The 14,818-nt window shown below is 41.1% G+C and overlaps 1 protein-coding gene across 1 annotated transcript in view; it reads left to right on the plus strand.

The window, feature by feature from the left end:
- LOC143322667 (uncharacterized) overlaps positions 1-14,818 on the plus strand; it is a 61,681-nt gene that overhangs the window by 3,398 nt on the left and 43,465 nt on the right. Inside the window, exons 5-10 of the mRNA XM_076734003.1 lie at positions 125-250; positions 1,402-1,525; positions 1,932-2,001; positions 3,685-3,799; positions 4,150-4,267; positions 9,762-9,874. Coding sequence (XP_076590118.1) covers positions 125-250; positions 1,402-1,525; positions 1,932-2,001; positions 3,685-3,799; positions 4,150-4,267; positions 9,762-9,874 — 666 coding nt within the window. The remainder of the gene's footprint in view (positions 1-124; positions 251-1,401; positions 1,526-1,931; positions 2,002-3,684; positions 3,800-4,149; positions 4,268-9,761; positions 9,875-14,818) is intronic.

A 14,818-nucleotide genomic window follows, 5' to 3' on the forward strand; every position in this document is an offset into this window, starting at 1 on the left:
AACATAGCTTTAGAAATGAAAAAGAAAAAGAGAGAATCTGTGGGGATGCCGTATACAAGCAGATTTTAGGTCTATTGTTGGAGAAAAAGTAGTGTTCTTTATATCAATTTGATCTGTTCCACAGAGCGTTCCTTCCCGACCCACCGCTCTCTGATGGGGGAGAGCCCAGAAGCCATCGAGGGTCAGGCCAAACTCTTCAGGGTCCTCGTCGCCTATGCAAAATATTGCCCTCAAGTTGGATACAGCCAAGGTAATGGACCAAATAACTGAACTGATTTTACTGTATTTAGTAATATAACACAAGGAATTCTAAGAATACTATTTTAAAACAGTATAAAGTGCTCCTTCTGTCTTTGTCGGTCTTTGCTTCCCAGTAAAGACTGTTGATTTCTTTATAATCCACTTGTTGGCCCTGTTCTAAATCCTCATGGGGAGGACGTTTATTGTCATTTAAGCTGATCATTGTGTTCTCTCACTCATCATTGTTATTTCACACACCACCCACCTCTCTCCTTTGATGAGGATATCTGCAGTACATGAAAGGACCACTAGATGGAATCAGAGGACCATTATTAGAAAAAGTAACTGCAGCGTGCTCTTTTGCTCTGGAAGATTCTCAAATCTTTTTCACATTATTAGTTACATTTTCTATGTCAGAATGTATTTTGGGCTTTTCAATGACATTTATTTGAATTTATTTAAGTGAAGTGGAAATTTGATCATAAAATCATAAAAATCTGGATGAAAACTGTATGAAATTATGATATCAGTACAGGAGTTTAGTACTAATGTGTTGTTTTGACAGAACTTTTGATAATCAGCAGTTCTTTCTTGTTAATTCCCAGTTAAGATCAGGAATGTTCTTTTGATGTAAAGGGTTATAGAATTGAGCTGAAAATCATCCAGTCCTGAATACACTCAATATTTGACATATTTACATATTTGTGTTTTGTTTTTCGCATTATTTGCTTTGATTGTGACAGCATGGCATATCAGTAGGTGGAATAATCAAATGAATCTTCTCTTTTTGATTAATGCTCCATTCATGGTTTATTGTTTCCACTTTCCAGTGTTACCTCTCTGTATTACAGTATGTCCTACTCTGCATCCTGCTTCCACAGTAAACATATTGTGTTTTTGAGGAAAGATGCAATGTTTATAATGAGGGTAGATGTGCACAGTTCACTATACAAAGCACATTGAGGTTATGCTCTGCCATCCTGCCGATCAGTGTATTCTGATTCTCCTACAACTGAACAACTTTCATTGTCTCAGTCAATTAATAAAGAATTATCAGTCCTGTATCTTAAATGTTTTAAAGCAGTATATCAAACACTGATAACCTAAGCTGTAGGAAATTAAATATCTTAGTGTGTGTGTGTCTGTGTCTTTGTGTCACAGGGATGTCCTACATAGCTGCGGTCCTGTTGATGCAGTTGGCAGAGGAGGAGGCATTTTGGGCTCTGACAGCCTTGTTGGACAAACCGAAGTATCTGGCCGAACTTTTCGACCTCAGCCTCACCAAGTAAGAATGGGTGTAAAGTACATAATAAATACAAATATACATAGAAATGATAACCATAAAGTGACACCATTAGAAATACAAATATACTGTGAATAATCTGAACTGATTGTACAGAACCTTTAAGTACTTGAAAGTACTGTATACAATGTACTTCTAAATTAGCTTAAATACAGTAAACATTCAGGTACTTGTAGAAATTTAAATCAGAGAAAAGTTCAGAAACTGCAGAAAGTTATTCTTATTCGTCAAGAGTAACAGCAGCATGGCGTGTAGCAACAGAACTTTTGCCTGGATCCACTCAAATTGGTCCCTGAAACAAACTTTCAATGTCATTCCCAAAATCTGTAGCTGGGAATTGAATCTTTGGCACACTCAACTAAACAATGCTGTTATTTCATCCAATCAGGGTCCAGCATCAGGTGAAGGTGTTTGACCAGTTTCTGAAACACAGGAAGCCAAAGCTCTCTCAGCACATGGTGAGTGCTTTTGGATTGCCTGTTCAGGTCAGAGTTTCACTCACTGGGTTTGTACAGAGGAGGAGAATTTCAACATGGTGCTGATCATAAGTACTGAAAACTGGGAGGAAAGTGCAGTGCTGCTGCTTGTACTGGAATTTTTGAGACCTTTAAAGGGCAAATGTTGCTAAAAGCACGATGACAAGAAAGATCTTGAGTTGTGTGTGCGTGCATGTTTGTGTCCGTGTGCGAGTGCCTGTTTAAGGGCATATACTGAATAGCCAAGTGATGAGTAGTTCATCTGCAAGGGAGAGGCCACTGTAATGTATCCATCAGCAACTGGGCCTCTTCTGTCATTCAGTGTATTTGGCTCTAGGCTCATCATGTTTGGCAGTATTACTGGTTGCACACAGAGGTACAAGCCTACAGCTATGTCATTTTCTCCCTCCATCCCAACTGCTATTGAATACTGAAGTACATTTAGTGAACCAAAAGCACACACACAACACCTTTTTTGCAGCTGTGCAGGGAACTTCTTATGCATAAGGAGACATTATCACTTACATTATTATCTTCTTTTTTTTTAATAAATATAGAGAAAAAGTTCAAATACCATATCAGGGCTAAATGCATACAAACATGGGCAGAAGAAATCTGGCAAAAGCCAAAATTGAGGACTTGCAAATGTGAAGTGGTATATTGCCACAACGTGTTGAAACTGGAAGATCCAGAGGTGTGGTTGACAGTGAAAGAGTCGGTGAACTGAATGAGGTGGAAAATGAAAATGAAATTAATTTCATTTTCTGTTGACTCATTTGTGTTCCAAACTTAGATTTGCTCAGAGTTTAGCATGGAGCTTTAATTAATAAACATTTTTGAGAATGTTTTTATGTTTTCTGCAGACATTTAAGCATTGAGCATGGAAGAGAAACAAGTTACTGATTAAAGATGGCAAAGATTGGTAAAGATTATACTGTAGCTGCTTAACATCAGTATGTTAGCATTGTCATTGTGAGCATGTTAGAATGCTTATGTCAGCTTGAAGCTTAAGGCACCTTTTTCCGACGGTCAGTCAGCTTCCTAAACCACCTGTAGTCTTGTTAAAGAAGGACTTTCTCAATTATTGTTCTGAAACTTGGGAGCCTTCTGCTACCAATTGTGCTGCTCAAGTGTCTTTGAAGGGATTGTTATACTTCTCGTCGACTAAGCAGGTCTGAGAGGAAAACTGCCCTTTTAGAGCCAACACACACACACACACACACACACACGCACACACAATGCAGGCTTATCGAAGGCACAGTAGTTTTACCCCCTTACAGAATAAACCATTAGAAATCAGTGGTCAGCATTTCCTTTTGTAATAGAGCTGTTCAGCAAAATTAAGCCAGTTGAGGTGTAAAAAGACACAGTTGTGCTGGACCCACCAGACCTTAGCAAACAGAGACCTAATGTATTTTGAATGCCAGACCCATAATATTATATTCTTATTTTCAAGGCATATATTCACTCCTACAAGGAGTGAATATTATAAAGCAACATTTGGCATCCACACCAGATATTGGGAATCTAATAGTTATTAATTAGTGGATGGATGTTTCAGTTAGGAGGTCAGTAAAGCAGTATAATTGACAGAAATTGGCAGAGAAACAAGTCCTGTTGGGTTCTGCCAAATCAACCCTCCCTGTTTCCTGAATCTCCCTGCAGGAGTCAATAGGAGTCTTATCAGTCCACTTTGTGATGCCATGGTTCCTCACTCTCTTCTCTTCCCTGCCGTGCTGGGACTCTGTCCTAGCTGTCTGGGATCTCATCATTCTGCACGGTATGTACACACACACACACACACACACACGTACAAGCAAACACTAATGTTATTGCTCACATTCACTCAGTGGGGAGGGGGCAATAAAATGGTTCTAATAAATAATCTTCTAAGACAATAGTTACCACTTTACTCTGACTTTCTGTTATTAAAGTGAGCATCATTCAGTTTGGTTCAGTCTCATGGAAAAGATTAGCGGGCTAATTGGCATGGTTTCATGGGTTGATGACTCACAGCGTTAATTGCTTTTCATCCTCTCTGTCTTATCTATTTTACACCTACTTTGTATTGACAAAGCAATAATCTATGTCACAGCAGTCATTTTTGGAAATCCTGCTGTCTCCCCTCAGGCCTGTCAGCTGTTTTCCGCACTGCTCTGACTATCATTGAGCTCCTGGAGCCTCGACTGATGGACCTGAATGATGAGGGAGCAGTGTTACCCCTCCTGTTGAGAGTACCTGTTGATGTGTAAGTAAACTGATGTTGAACATGCGACAGCATTATGAATGAACCCTAGCTGGTTTGTAGACACTGTGTTGGTTCTGTGCTTACAAACACTTAAATATGTTATTTATATGCTGTATATTATGTCATATATTTTTTAGTGGCTTTTGACATTTATCATTTCATCATCATCATCCTCGCATTTGTTTTGTTCATAATCTGCATTTTGTTTCGCACAAAAAAGCATAAGATATGTTGTTTGAGACCCGCATCCATGAACGCTGGCCCAGACCACACTCATGAATGTGCTGAAAGTGGTGGGTCCTTCTGAAGAATGCACAGCACAGTTCTCAAAGCTGAGAGCTCAGTTTTTAGACTTACTCCTCAATAAAACCCCAGGCAGCTCATGAATATCAATCAGTTCATCAGGACTGGACATGTTTTGACACCAAGCATTCCAGGAAAAGCAGAGCGTCATTGTTTTGCTGTGGTTGTTTTTGTACATGTTTGGATTAAACATCCTTTATGCTAAATTAGTTTCATCAATGGCAGCCCACGCTGCTTTCAGTGGGACCTCTCTGTCTGTCTCTCACTATGTTGAATATAAACGTCACATGCCGACGGACATGTTTTGTTGACATGGAGCTGTAGTTATGGCAACTCAGCAGGGTCACTGGGTTTGTGTATACAGCCTGTCTGTGTGTGTGAGAGAGACCGAGTGGTGCACAGTGATTATTAAACTCCACTTTATCATATTTGTTTTAATAGATAAGCTCCCGTCCACTACTTAAATGTCACACTCATTTGCTTCTCATTGTAGAAAAGGTACCACTGTTTGGACCGAGGTTTGTTTACCTTGGACAAAGATCTGTGCAGTAGACACTGGATAAATGGAGGCTGCACGGCCAAATAGTTTCCATAAACATAGCTGTGTCACAGGCAGTGATAAAGCACTTTATCATGAGCTAGAGGTGGGAGAAGGCGTGCTAGGTACGCACCAGTGACTTGCAAAGTGGCTTATGAAGGACAAATCTTTAGGATTATTATGCAGAACAGCTAAACAACTGTTTAACTGACCATTTCTCAATGCTTTATTTGCAACATGCTATATGTAGCTTTCACAACCACTTAATAGCACAGATGTGTTCCTGCATTGATCCATGTGTGAACCTCTTCCTCTGTGTGTATATGCAAGCATCAAGGGCAGCACTGACAGTCCCATTTTGTTCTAGCTCTGGTGTTCAGTGGGCAGCCTGCCATCACGTCACATTGAGAAGTCCTTGTTGCCTGCTTGGCATCATTATGAAAGCCTGGTCAGAAGTCAACACTAAGTGGTTTGACTGTCTCCCAGGGCAGGATCCTTTACACTGGGAAGATACTGTTGAAGAAAGAGGGGAACGATGCGAATGGGCTAAAAGAGAAAGGAAGATGAATGGAGGGTAAGAGAGAGAAGGGGCCAGAGAAACAAGGTACCCTAATTGGGGAGGGAGAGTAGTGAGAGCAAGAAAGAGAGATGAGGGAAGGGAGTGAGGTGAGATCTTCAACCTCTCTTAATTTTTCTGAAGGGTCTCTGCTCTTTCACTCTCTCTGAGTGGTAGAAATAGGAGTTGCCATTCACCCATAAAGGCCATTCTGATTAATGGTTGGTTAAGAGGCTCATCCATCTCATGTGCCTGTCTGCCCACACTGGGCTGTCAATCAGCTGTCAGCCCGGTCATAGGTTGCAACAATGACTCCCAGCACACCCTACGTCACCAGTCAAAGAGGAGCTTCACACTCTGTGGATGATTTATTCAGTTTCTGTCTGTCTGTCACTTTGCTGGTGTTTCTTTCCCCTGCTCCCCATTTAAACGTTTGGCCTCAGTATAGATCAGTTGGCCAGTGCTTTTTAGTAATGTCTTATTACTTCTTTTCACTGCCCTCGCCTTCTTTTATTCAGTGATAATACCCGCTCTACCTCCCCCACTCTGTTTTTAGCCATGCTAGCTGTGTGGCTCTGGGGATGGTCATGTCGGTGTGTTGGTTGGCCCACCAATGTGGTCCAGATTGAAATATCTTGACGATATTTGGATGAATTGCCATAAAATTCGGTACACACATTCATGACCCCCTCAGAATGAATTGTAATCACTTTGGCAATCCCCAAACTTTTAATCGAGTGCCATCATCAGGTCATAATTTCAATTTGTCCAATACTTTACTCTACCTGCAGAACTAATGACATTCCTCTCAGCCTGTACTTTGCATTTCATGATAATTAGCAAATGCTTAAACATTAAACTGAAGTAGTGAACATGGTAAACATTATACCTGCTGAGCATGTTAGCATTGTCATTGTCACCATCCTCACATTAGCATTAAACTCAAAGCACTGCTGTACCTAAATATAGCCTCACAGAGCTTCCAACATGGCTCTCAGCTGTTACTTCTATTGTGTCATATTCGGCTCCCTCATTTTTTAATACTAACTACCTTTACAGCATTAGATCTCTGTTCTCTCATCCCCTCTCTTTTCTTAAATCTAATCTATAGTGACATGAGCAACTACATTAACAAACTTGTTATTCCGTCCATAACGTCCCTTTGTTTTAGGAAAGTGATACAATTAAATGAACAAAGTATTCTCTGACTGAAAATGAATCAAGAATGCAAAAGAAAAACATGACATTCCACATTATGCTGCACTTGCTATAAATGAGTCAGAGGTTATTGTTTGTCAGTTTGCCCTGCCATCTGGCTTGAATGCTTGTGGTGATGTCACTGAATCTGATGCCCTTGGTTTGTCTTGGAGGTTAAGAAATGATCGAAGTCAGTCATGAAATACAAATTTAAACCTACAATAGGGTCTATTTTGACTGGCAGATTATGTTGATTTTTATTGGCCATTAAAAATGCAAAGATAACCCTTGAAAATGCACATTACACCATACATTTTAAAGGGGATAATGAAGATACTAAAATAGAATAGAATTATTGTATTATGGTAGTGTAGTGGGATCTCTACCAGGTTGAGTGCACCTATGTCGTTCTCATGCTCGAACATGCAGGTTTAAGTTGTGGCTCATTTCGAAGGTTACATAACCACTGTTCCTATCATGGCAAGTTTACATACAAGAGTCACATATAGCTGACCACTCCATGCATAGCTGCAATTGCAGGTTTATTTTGCCCCTCAGTAACTACTATAACAGAAACAGATCAGAAAGCAGGGAGGCTTATTGCCAAAATAAAATATAAATGAAAAGAAATGACAGTCAAATGATAACCTCTGATAAATCTTTCAAATAGAGGCCTAATTTTCTCTTCAGTTAGGGAACATAAGGGTAACTGAAGATGGCAACATAGCTAGCAGTCCCACACTCCATTTATATCCCACTTTTATATTATCTTCCAAAACTTTGATAAGACTATCCAGGTGGGGAATGGACCTACCTCATTCTTGGCAAGCTATAAGGAATAAAGGCCAGATGTGTCTGTCAGTGTGACCACCAAACAAGTTATAAAAAGAGGTCAGAGGTCAGGGTCAGCTTCAGAACAGGAGCAGTGGAGCTGATTGAGATTTAGGGCTTAATGACTCAAAAACAGGGTAGATGGATGTGGTGTCACATAACTTTAAAGTAGGTCATTCAGTTGAAGAATACGCTTCTACCAACTTGCTAATATGACTTGATCAAACAGATGTCAGCTGTAGAAGTCATATCCAACTGATGTCTTTGCATTAGTTCTGAAAGTTTAGATTTAGATTGTATTTGAGTACTAAGGTATGAAGAAAGTGTGTGATTCAGATCCAAGCCATCATTGGAGGAACTTCAGTGGCCATCACTACTACTGAAAACCTGTCTAGTGTATGTGTACTATTAAATGAGTGAATTCCATCTTTGGAGTGCTTGCTGAGGTGGTTTTAAATGAGCTGACAGAAAATCTATACACATCATTCATTCTTCTTCTCCCATGAACGCTCTCATTTCATTTTCTCCATAGCACTGTATCTATTGCTGTCTACAACCATTTATCATTATATGCTGGCATAGATATTTTAACAACGTTATCTGTCTTCAATTACATAGCACTCTTTATATCACCTTCTCTTCTTTCTCAGTCTCTGTCTTCTCATCATTTTGTCTGATCCTCCATCATAATCACTTCTAATTAAACAGGTCATTTTATGCTCATTCTCAAGTTTATGCTTTTCTTTGGAGGTCGTCTTTTTTCATACTGTACATTGTTGCAGCACATTCATTCACCCTCTGTCTGAAATGTTCCATTTTTGCTCTTGTCTCTTTAAGGCTCCCCTCCCGAAAAGCCCAGTCTGCTTTGATTGGTTATCTCGTGCAGGCCTGAGCTCTGACAGTGTTTTACCATACCAGTGTGATGATCCCAGAGCAGAAAGTGCTTCCATATAACAAAAAAGCTAACATTCACACAGTTTCTCTTGACTGTCCCTCAATATTAAAGCATAGTCCAACATCGCTAAAGCCTGTGAGAGTAAGTTTGAAGTCACATCAGGGATAGCCAGTATCATTCCATCGTTGAACTTGTGCCATTACTGGTCCTTGTTGGGAAAGCAGGGTAACGTAGGTGGTGGGCTTTGCTTGTGCCGTCCATATCTGAATGCTATGGAGTCGGCGTCAAACTCTTCCTGGTCTCCACTCTACCTAGTTTTTTTTTTGAGGGTGTGACAAATTAGCTGCTAGGTGGGCATTATGCAAATACATAATGCAGCAATATACATAATGAGGCACACCAGAAATAAGAAAAGGCTGCACTGTAAAAGAGCCATTTCAGGGAGTTCAGGAGCAGTGCCTTCTGTGGGGGAGAGTAACTCCATTTGGTGTGGAGTTGGACTTAAAATTGTAAATTGTTACTGTAAAAACTGTAAATTTGCGGACCCTTTACATGCCCAAAAAAGCTATAGAAGACACTAAAGGAAAGAAAAAAACCCACAAAGCATGTTATGGCCTGGCCTGTTTAATGTTGCACTCTATGCACCTGCACATCCAAACTTTGGTTAATATAGAAACAGGGTCAGAAGTTTTCAGTGTCTTAAAACAGTAATTAGGCGCCCATATGAACACTGAACACTGAAGTTTTTTCTTGCCGTAACAATTCCTCCTGTTCAGATTGTACATTGAGAGGTCCCTCCCTTATGCCCGTTCAGTGTACAGTAAGCGATGGGGATTGACTGATCAAAAATACATTTCCAAAGTTTATGAGACATTAACGAGTTTTCAGCTGTCTGAAATCTAGGTGGGAATCCTGTGAACCAACAACAAAAGTTTTAAGCACATCATGCCCCAAAACATTTAATTAACAACTGTAGTTTAAACAACAATTCTTTCAGATCTTTAAATACAGTACCTGTCTGTTCAGTTACACAGCTACCACCCTCTTTTTGTTGTGACCTTACTCTTGTTCCAGGTAGAATTAGAAAGTTAATCAGCTCTTATTTTTAGATTGTGAAATTGACACCCAAATGATACCCCCCTCTTTGTTCTCCACACCTCACTTCCATCTACAGGGCCCAGTACACCGTGTTGGTCCCTGCCCTGTGGAATACTGAGGTCCAAGACTGGGAGCTGAAATGTATGAACAGTCTGGTGTTGGATGAGAGCCACCATAGACCAAAAGCAGGTAACACACATACACATGCACACTTGCACACACACACACACACACACACACACACACACACACACACACACACTGCACACACAAAGCAGTTGTTCTCAGGCAGAAGCTAATAATGCAAAAGGACACTGGAGACCACTCGGCACACAGTTGCTCAAACTCTGGTACCTCATTCAGCCCACATCACTTAACCTTCAGTGGCACACATGCTGATCTTATTTCACACATACACACACCGTTTTGTTCTCTAGTCTTGGTGTCAGTCCATCGAAGTTGGACCTTGGGGAAGATATCGCCAGCTTTTTCCTGAGACCACTCTTACAAAAGGAGGAAGTAGTCCCCCCTTGCTCACCTCCTACCCACTAAACAGTGTCAAACATGTTGAGTTTGTTCTATTTCACCCAGGCACAACAACAGTGGATGGCCCTTAAAGAAACTGGCTAACCTACCCCCACTGATGTGTGTGTATGTGTCTGTGCCTACTGTAACCTGTCAGATCAAAGGAGCTTCTGTCTTTTGAAGTTTGTTCAGATATCAGCTCCACGAGATCTGAAAGCCCCTCACCACTGGAGTCTCATCTTCACAAAAGACAGACAGATTGGAATGCAAACCTGATGAGCATGTATGTGTGTGTTCATGCCTGTAAGTTTGCACATAATACGCTTGTGTCTGTGCGAACATCCTGACAGACTCTGACAGAAAGGCTACAAGGATGAGTCACAGGTTGGTGGCTGCAGGGCTATGTTTTTCAATGCAGCTGGGAAGGCAGAAAGAAGAGGGCCAGGAAAAAGAGACTGTGCGTGTGTGTGGGAGGGAGGGAGAGAGAGAGAGAGAGAGAGAGAGAGAGAGAGAGAGAGAGAGAGAGAGAGAGAGAAAGAAAGAAAGAATGAGTTGTGTAAGGGATAGAGTATTTGCAAAAGGGCAGAAGAATCTGAGAAAGCATGAGAGGTTTCCTTTCAGGGCAATTGGAAGCTACAAAAGCATGTTTTACGGAGGTGATAATCCATCATCCTGTGTTTGTGTATGTGTACCCACCTGTGTGTGTGTGTGTGTGTGTGTGTGTTCGTGTGTGAGCCAGGATGAGTCATCCTTATTTTGCTGCCCTGTCAGACTGTCTAACCCTCAAGGCAGCAGGGGAAATGAGCTGATTCACTGGCTGCCTCTTCAACACGATCCAACATTACTATATTTTCTGTCTTACACACTTTCACTCACTCTCTCTGTTACTTACACCTAGCACTGTCATGATGTCATTAGAGATCTTGTGGCATGTTAACTGGAGCTATGTTCACCGTTCGAGCTGCTGTTGGAAAACATTTCTGTTTATGTGGCATGTAGAGATGCTCATAGATGACTGCTTCTAATGACAGAGGATGGTGTATGCTGTTACACTGCTGCTATTGTGAGATTTAGGCTCTGTAGGGAGATTTGGACAAGGCACCTTTCCCTTTTTCACAATTCATCAAGGACCTAATTCTTGTAATTAATATGCCTAACTTTCATTATGGGTGAGCAATATGAATAAAAGTTTATATCAGTGAAATATATAATTTTCTATCACAAGAATAGATTTTCTGGAAATCAGAAGTTCTAGTTCATGAAAAGCATTTTAACATATCACAGTACATAAGCATGAGGAGTAGTACTGCATATAAGTTCTATAAAGCCTTTTGTGGCGTCTGAGAGAACTGCCCGAAAATTTGCTAAATATCCTCAAATGATGTCACTTGAGTCAGGGTCTGCTGGAGCATAAGTTTGAAAGTGATAAAAATCAGGGGTTATGGAGTTAAACAGAAAAGAGGGTACCAGACCTCTGTAGCCCGCTCCTCTGCTTGTTACTGGGCCTCTTTTTGTAGACCAAATACTCATCTTCTGTTGAGTTTGAAACTTGGCTCACAAAAGTTTGTCGCTTGCTCGTTTGCTGAGGATTTCAGCCTGGATTCACAGCAGTCACTGCACAATGCATTCCTGACCCAGAGTCACAACAAAAACCATGTTCAGATCTTCTCAAACCACAGCTGCCACATTGATCTAACACATGTCTGACCACTCTCGCATTGCATGTTTTTTCCCTGCGGTTTGACTGTTAATCTACAACAGCTGATTCTGAAAAACTCATTTTGTAGAAAAGAATTTGGTTATTGAAATAGATATATTGCTTTGTGGGAACTATTTTTGTCCATACACACACTCAGATTTTTTTATTTATATTTTCTCTAAAAGAAACGTTCTCTTTATACTGGATGGAAGCTATCATTGTGGTACAGGTGACTAAAAGGGTTTCATGTGGTGCATTGTCCCAGCAAGAGAAGGTGTTGTGAATGATATTGTTGTAGAGTGTTTCAGCTGTGACAGTAGGGTCCCTGGTGCCCATCCAACATCAGGCTGAGTCAGCAATAAAATATAAAGTTATATAATATAAAGTGACTTCACGTTATGCTGAGTCAGGCTGAGAAGCTCTGCGAGCAGGTACATGTGTCCTTCTGTCCTTCTACGGGCTTCTTTGCTATTGTATTCCTCCTGTTTCCGCCTCCCCACCTCTTTTTCTCCTTTCCCCTCCTTTACTCTAACACCTCTCTCTCCCCTCTCGGTCCTCCCCCTCCTACCTTTTCTCCTTTTTATTCAGCTCCCCTTTGCCCTCTTTTCACCCTTTCTTCCTTTCCTATCCTCTATTGTTTCCTCCTCTTCTCCCTTCATTCTTTCCATTCCCTCTCCCGCTATCTCTCATGTCTCCTTTTTTCCGTGACTTCTCTGGTGTAGTAGCAGATGCCAGAGTCCTGTTCTCCTCAGCAGGCTCCCCTGATACCTACCTACTTCCTGTCCGCCTGCTGCTTGAGCTTTAGTGCAGTGACTCAGCATTCATTTTATTCAGTGCCCCCAAACAACCTCCTACAGCCAGTGCTGCATTCATACTTGCATAGCTTTTAACGTCATGATGATTTATGATAGAATATCATATGTATTCTTTATGTCAGGCCTGGTTTTGTAAGATTTTGTGCAATCTTCATTGGTATATTGAACCAACAGGATAACCAGGTGGGTAGTTAGGTTGTCCATCAGCTAGAGGCTCCATACTTGCATACATACATACAGTGTAAAATGGAATCACCCCCTGGGACTAATTTGACTTATTTAATACTCAAATGCTCCAAATCCTGTTAAAACCAAATTTTAGGAAATTGTCTCATTGCATGTTGTTTTTTGCTTGACGTACGTTACGCGTGTGCTTCCTTACTCTGCCCATCAGTGAAATCTATGCCCATCTGTTCTCTAAATCTCTCTGTTTTATCCCCTTGTTCACACCATTTTTGACCTCACTGTCCATCTGTTATTTGGCTCTAGCAGAGTCACTGCAGTAGTTTATGTATATTAATGTGTGTGTGTGTGTGTGTGTGTGTGTGTGCGTGCGTGCGTGCGTGCGCGCGCGTGTGTGTGTGCGTGTGTGCGTGTTTGTGTATGCGTGTGTGTGGCAGGACTGCATCAAAATCCATTCAATACTTTGTGAAAAAAAAAACAACAAAACTCTTTCCTCTCTCTCTTCTCTATCTTGGCTTATGATAAATGGATCAGACACAGAATACTTACAGTGCCTTGGTGTCCTGCATCTTTCATGATTTTGCTTCCGTGTCTGTTTTAGATAAGCACAACAACAAAGGTAGATATTATCAGAATGTAGGTTACTTGCACAAATCTTTGATAAAGACAAATGAGAACATGCACTGAGGGAAGAGGGACTTGAAAATGGAGCACTTGATCCATGTTGGAACAAGCAGGGTCAGGTTAATCAAGGGTCAAAATAAATTGGCCAAGGTTCAGAGCTGGGCTGACCGCACACACAAGTGTTAAAAGAGAGGTGACAAAGGGTGTTTCAAGGGTCAGAATGTGGTGTTTATGACCTACAGAAATTACAGAATTCGTCTAGCAGCTCTGCTGTTGGCACTCTAAGGGTCGGTCTGAGGGGTCATGAACACACACGGGTCACAGGTGACTGAGACAAAAACAGAGTATCCGAAACGAGAAGTTCTTTTAAGTTCAACTGAGGTTGTCAGAGCTTCCTAAGAGCCTCTTGATGAATGGCCTCAATATCAAATGAAAGTGTATTTTGGAAGATAGAGCAGAGTGTTCAGTGAAGTAAAGGCTTGATGAAATAAACAACATTCTGTTGAATTGAGTCTTGAATAATATTATGCTGATGACATATTTCAATATTCTTCATGTGAGATAGAGTTAAACAAATAGTATTTGCACACTATGCAGTGGCATAAATGCTCTTTCCAAAGAAAGTATGCTACCAGTGGTCGAAATAGTATGTTTCGTTAGTATGTCCTGACCAAAATAAAGGTTAAATGGCAGTAGTAGAAAATAATATCTGGGTTATCTTTATTGTGGTGTCATGGTCTGAGGCCAATGTTAGGGCTGGATTGCATCTATTAGTCCCACAAGAATGTCACCTTTCTAACCTGGATAAGGCGTCTTAGCCGTGGGCACTTAGCCTACCGACGACCCCTTAGTTGGGCCTGCTTTCTAGTAAGCTTTGCTCTTTGTAAAGGTCTGCTGTAATCCCCCCTCCCTCTCCATCTCCATTTGTTTCTCATGGTTGAAGTGGAATGCCACCTGCTTGTTCAGCCTTAGGCTAACCTACTCCCCTCATTAGACACCTCTCTTGTGAGTGGGATTTAACGGATTCCATTTCTATCACATATGTAATACCATACAAGGGTCTCCACCTCACTCTGTATACGCTGGACTTACCTTGATCAGACTTCCAACAGAAACAGGGTCAGGGTGCTTGTTTATATAGGTCTGTGATGGTAAATGAGCTTTTTCACTAACCGCTCAACCCCAACCACCCCCTCAACTCCTACAGGACAGAAGGGTCACGACTTGCACTGTTTGTGTACTCTCCACCAACAATGACCCAGATATTGATGTGTCGACCAATTATTG

The sequence above is a fragment of the Chaetodon auriga genome, chromosome 6 (assembly GCF_051107435.1).
Source record: "Chaetodon auriga isolate fChaAug3 chromosome 6, fChaAug3.hap1, whole genome shotgun sequence".
In the NCBI taxonomy this organism is placed as follows: Eukaryota; Metazoa; Chordata; class Actinopteri; order Chaetodontiformes; family Chaetodontidae; genus Chaetodon; species Chaetodon auriga.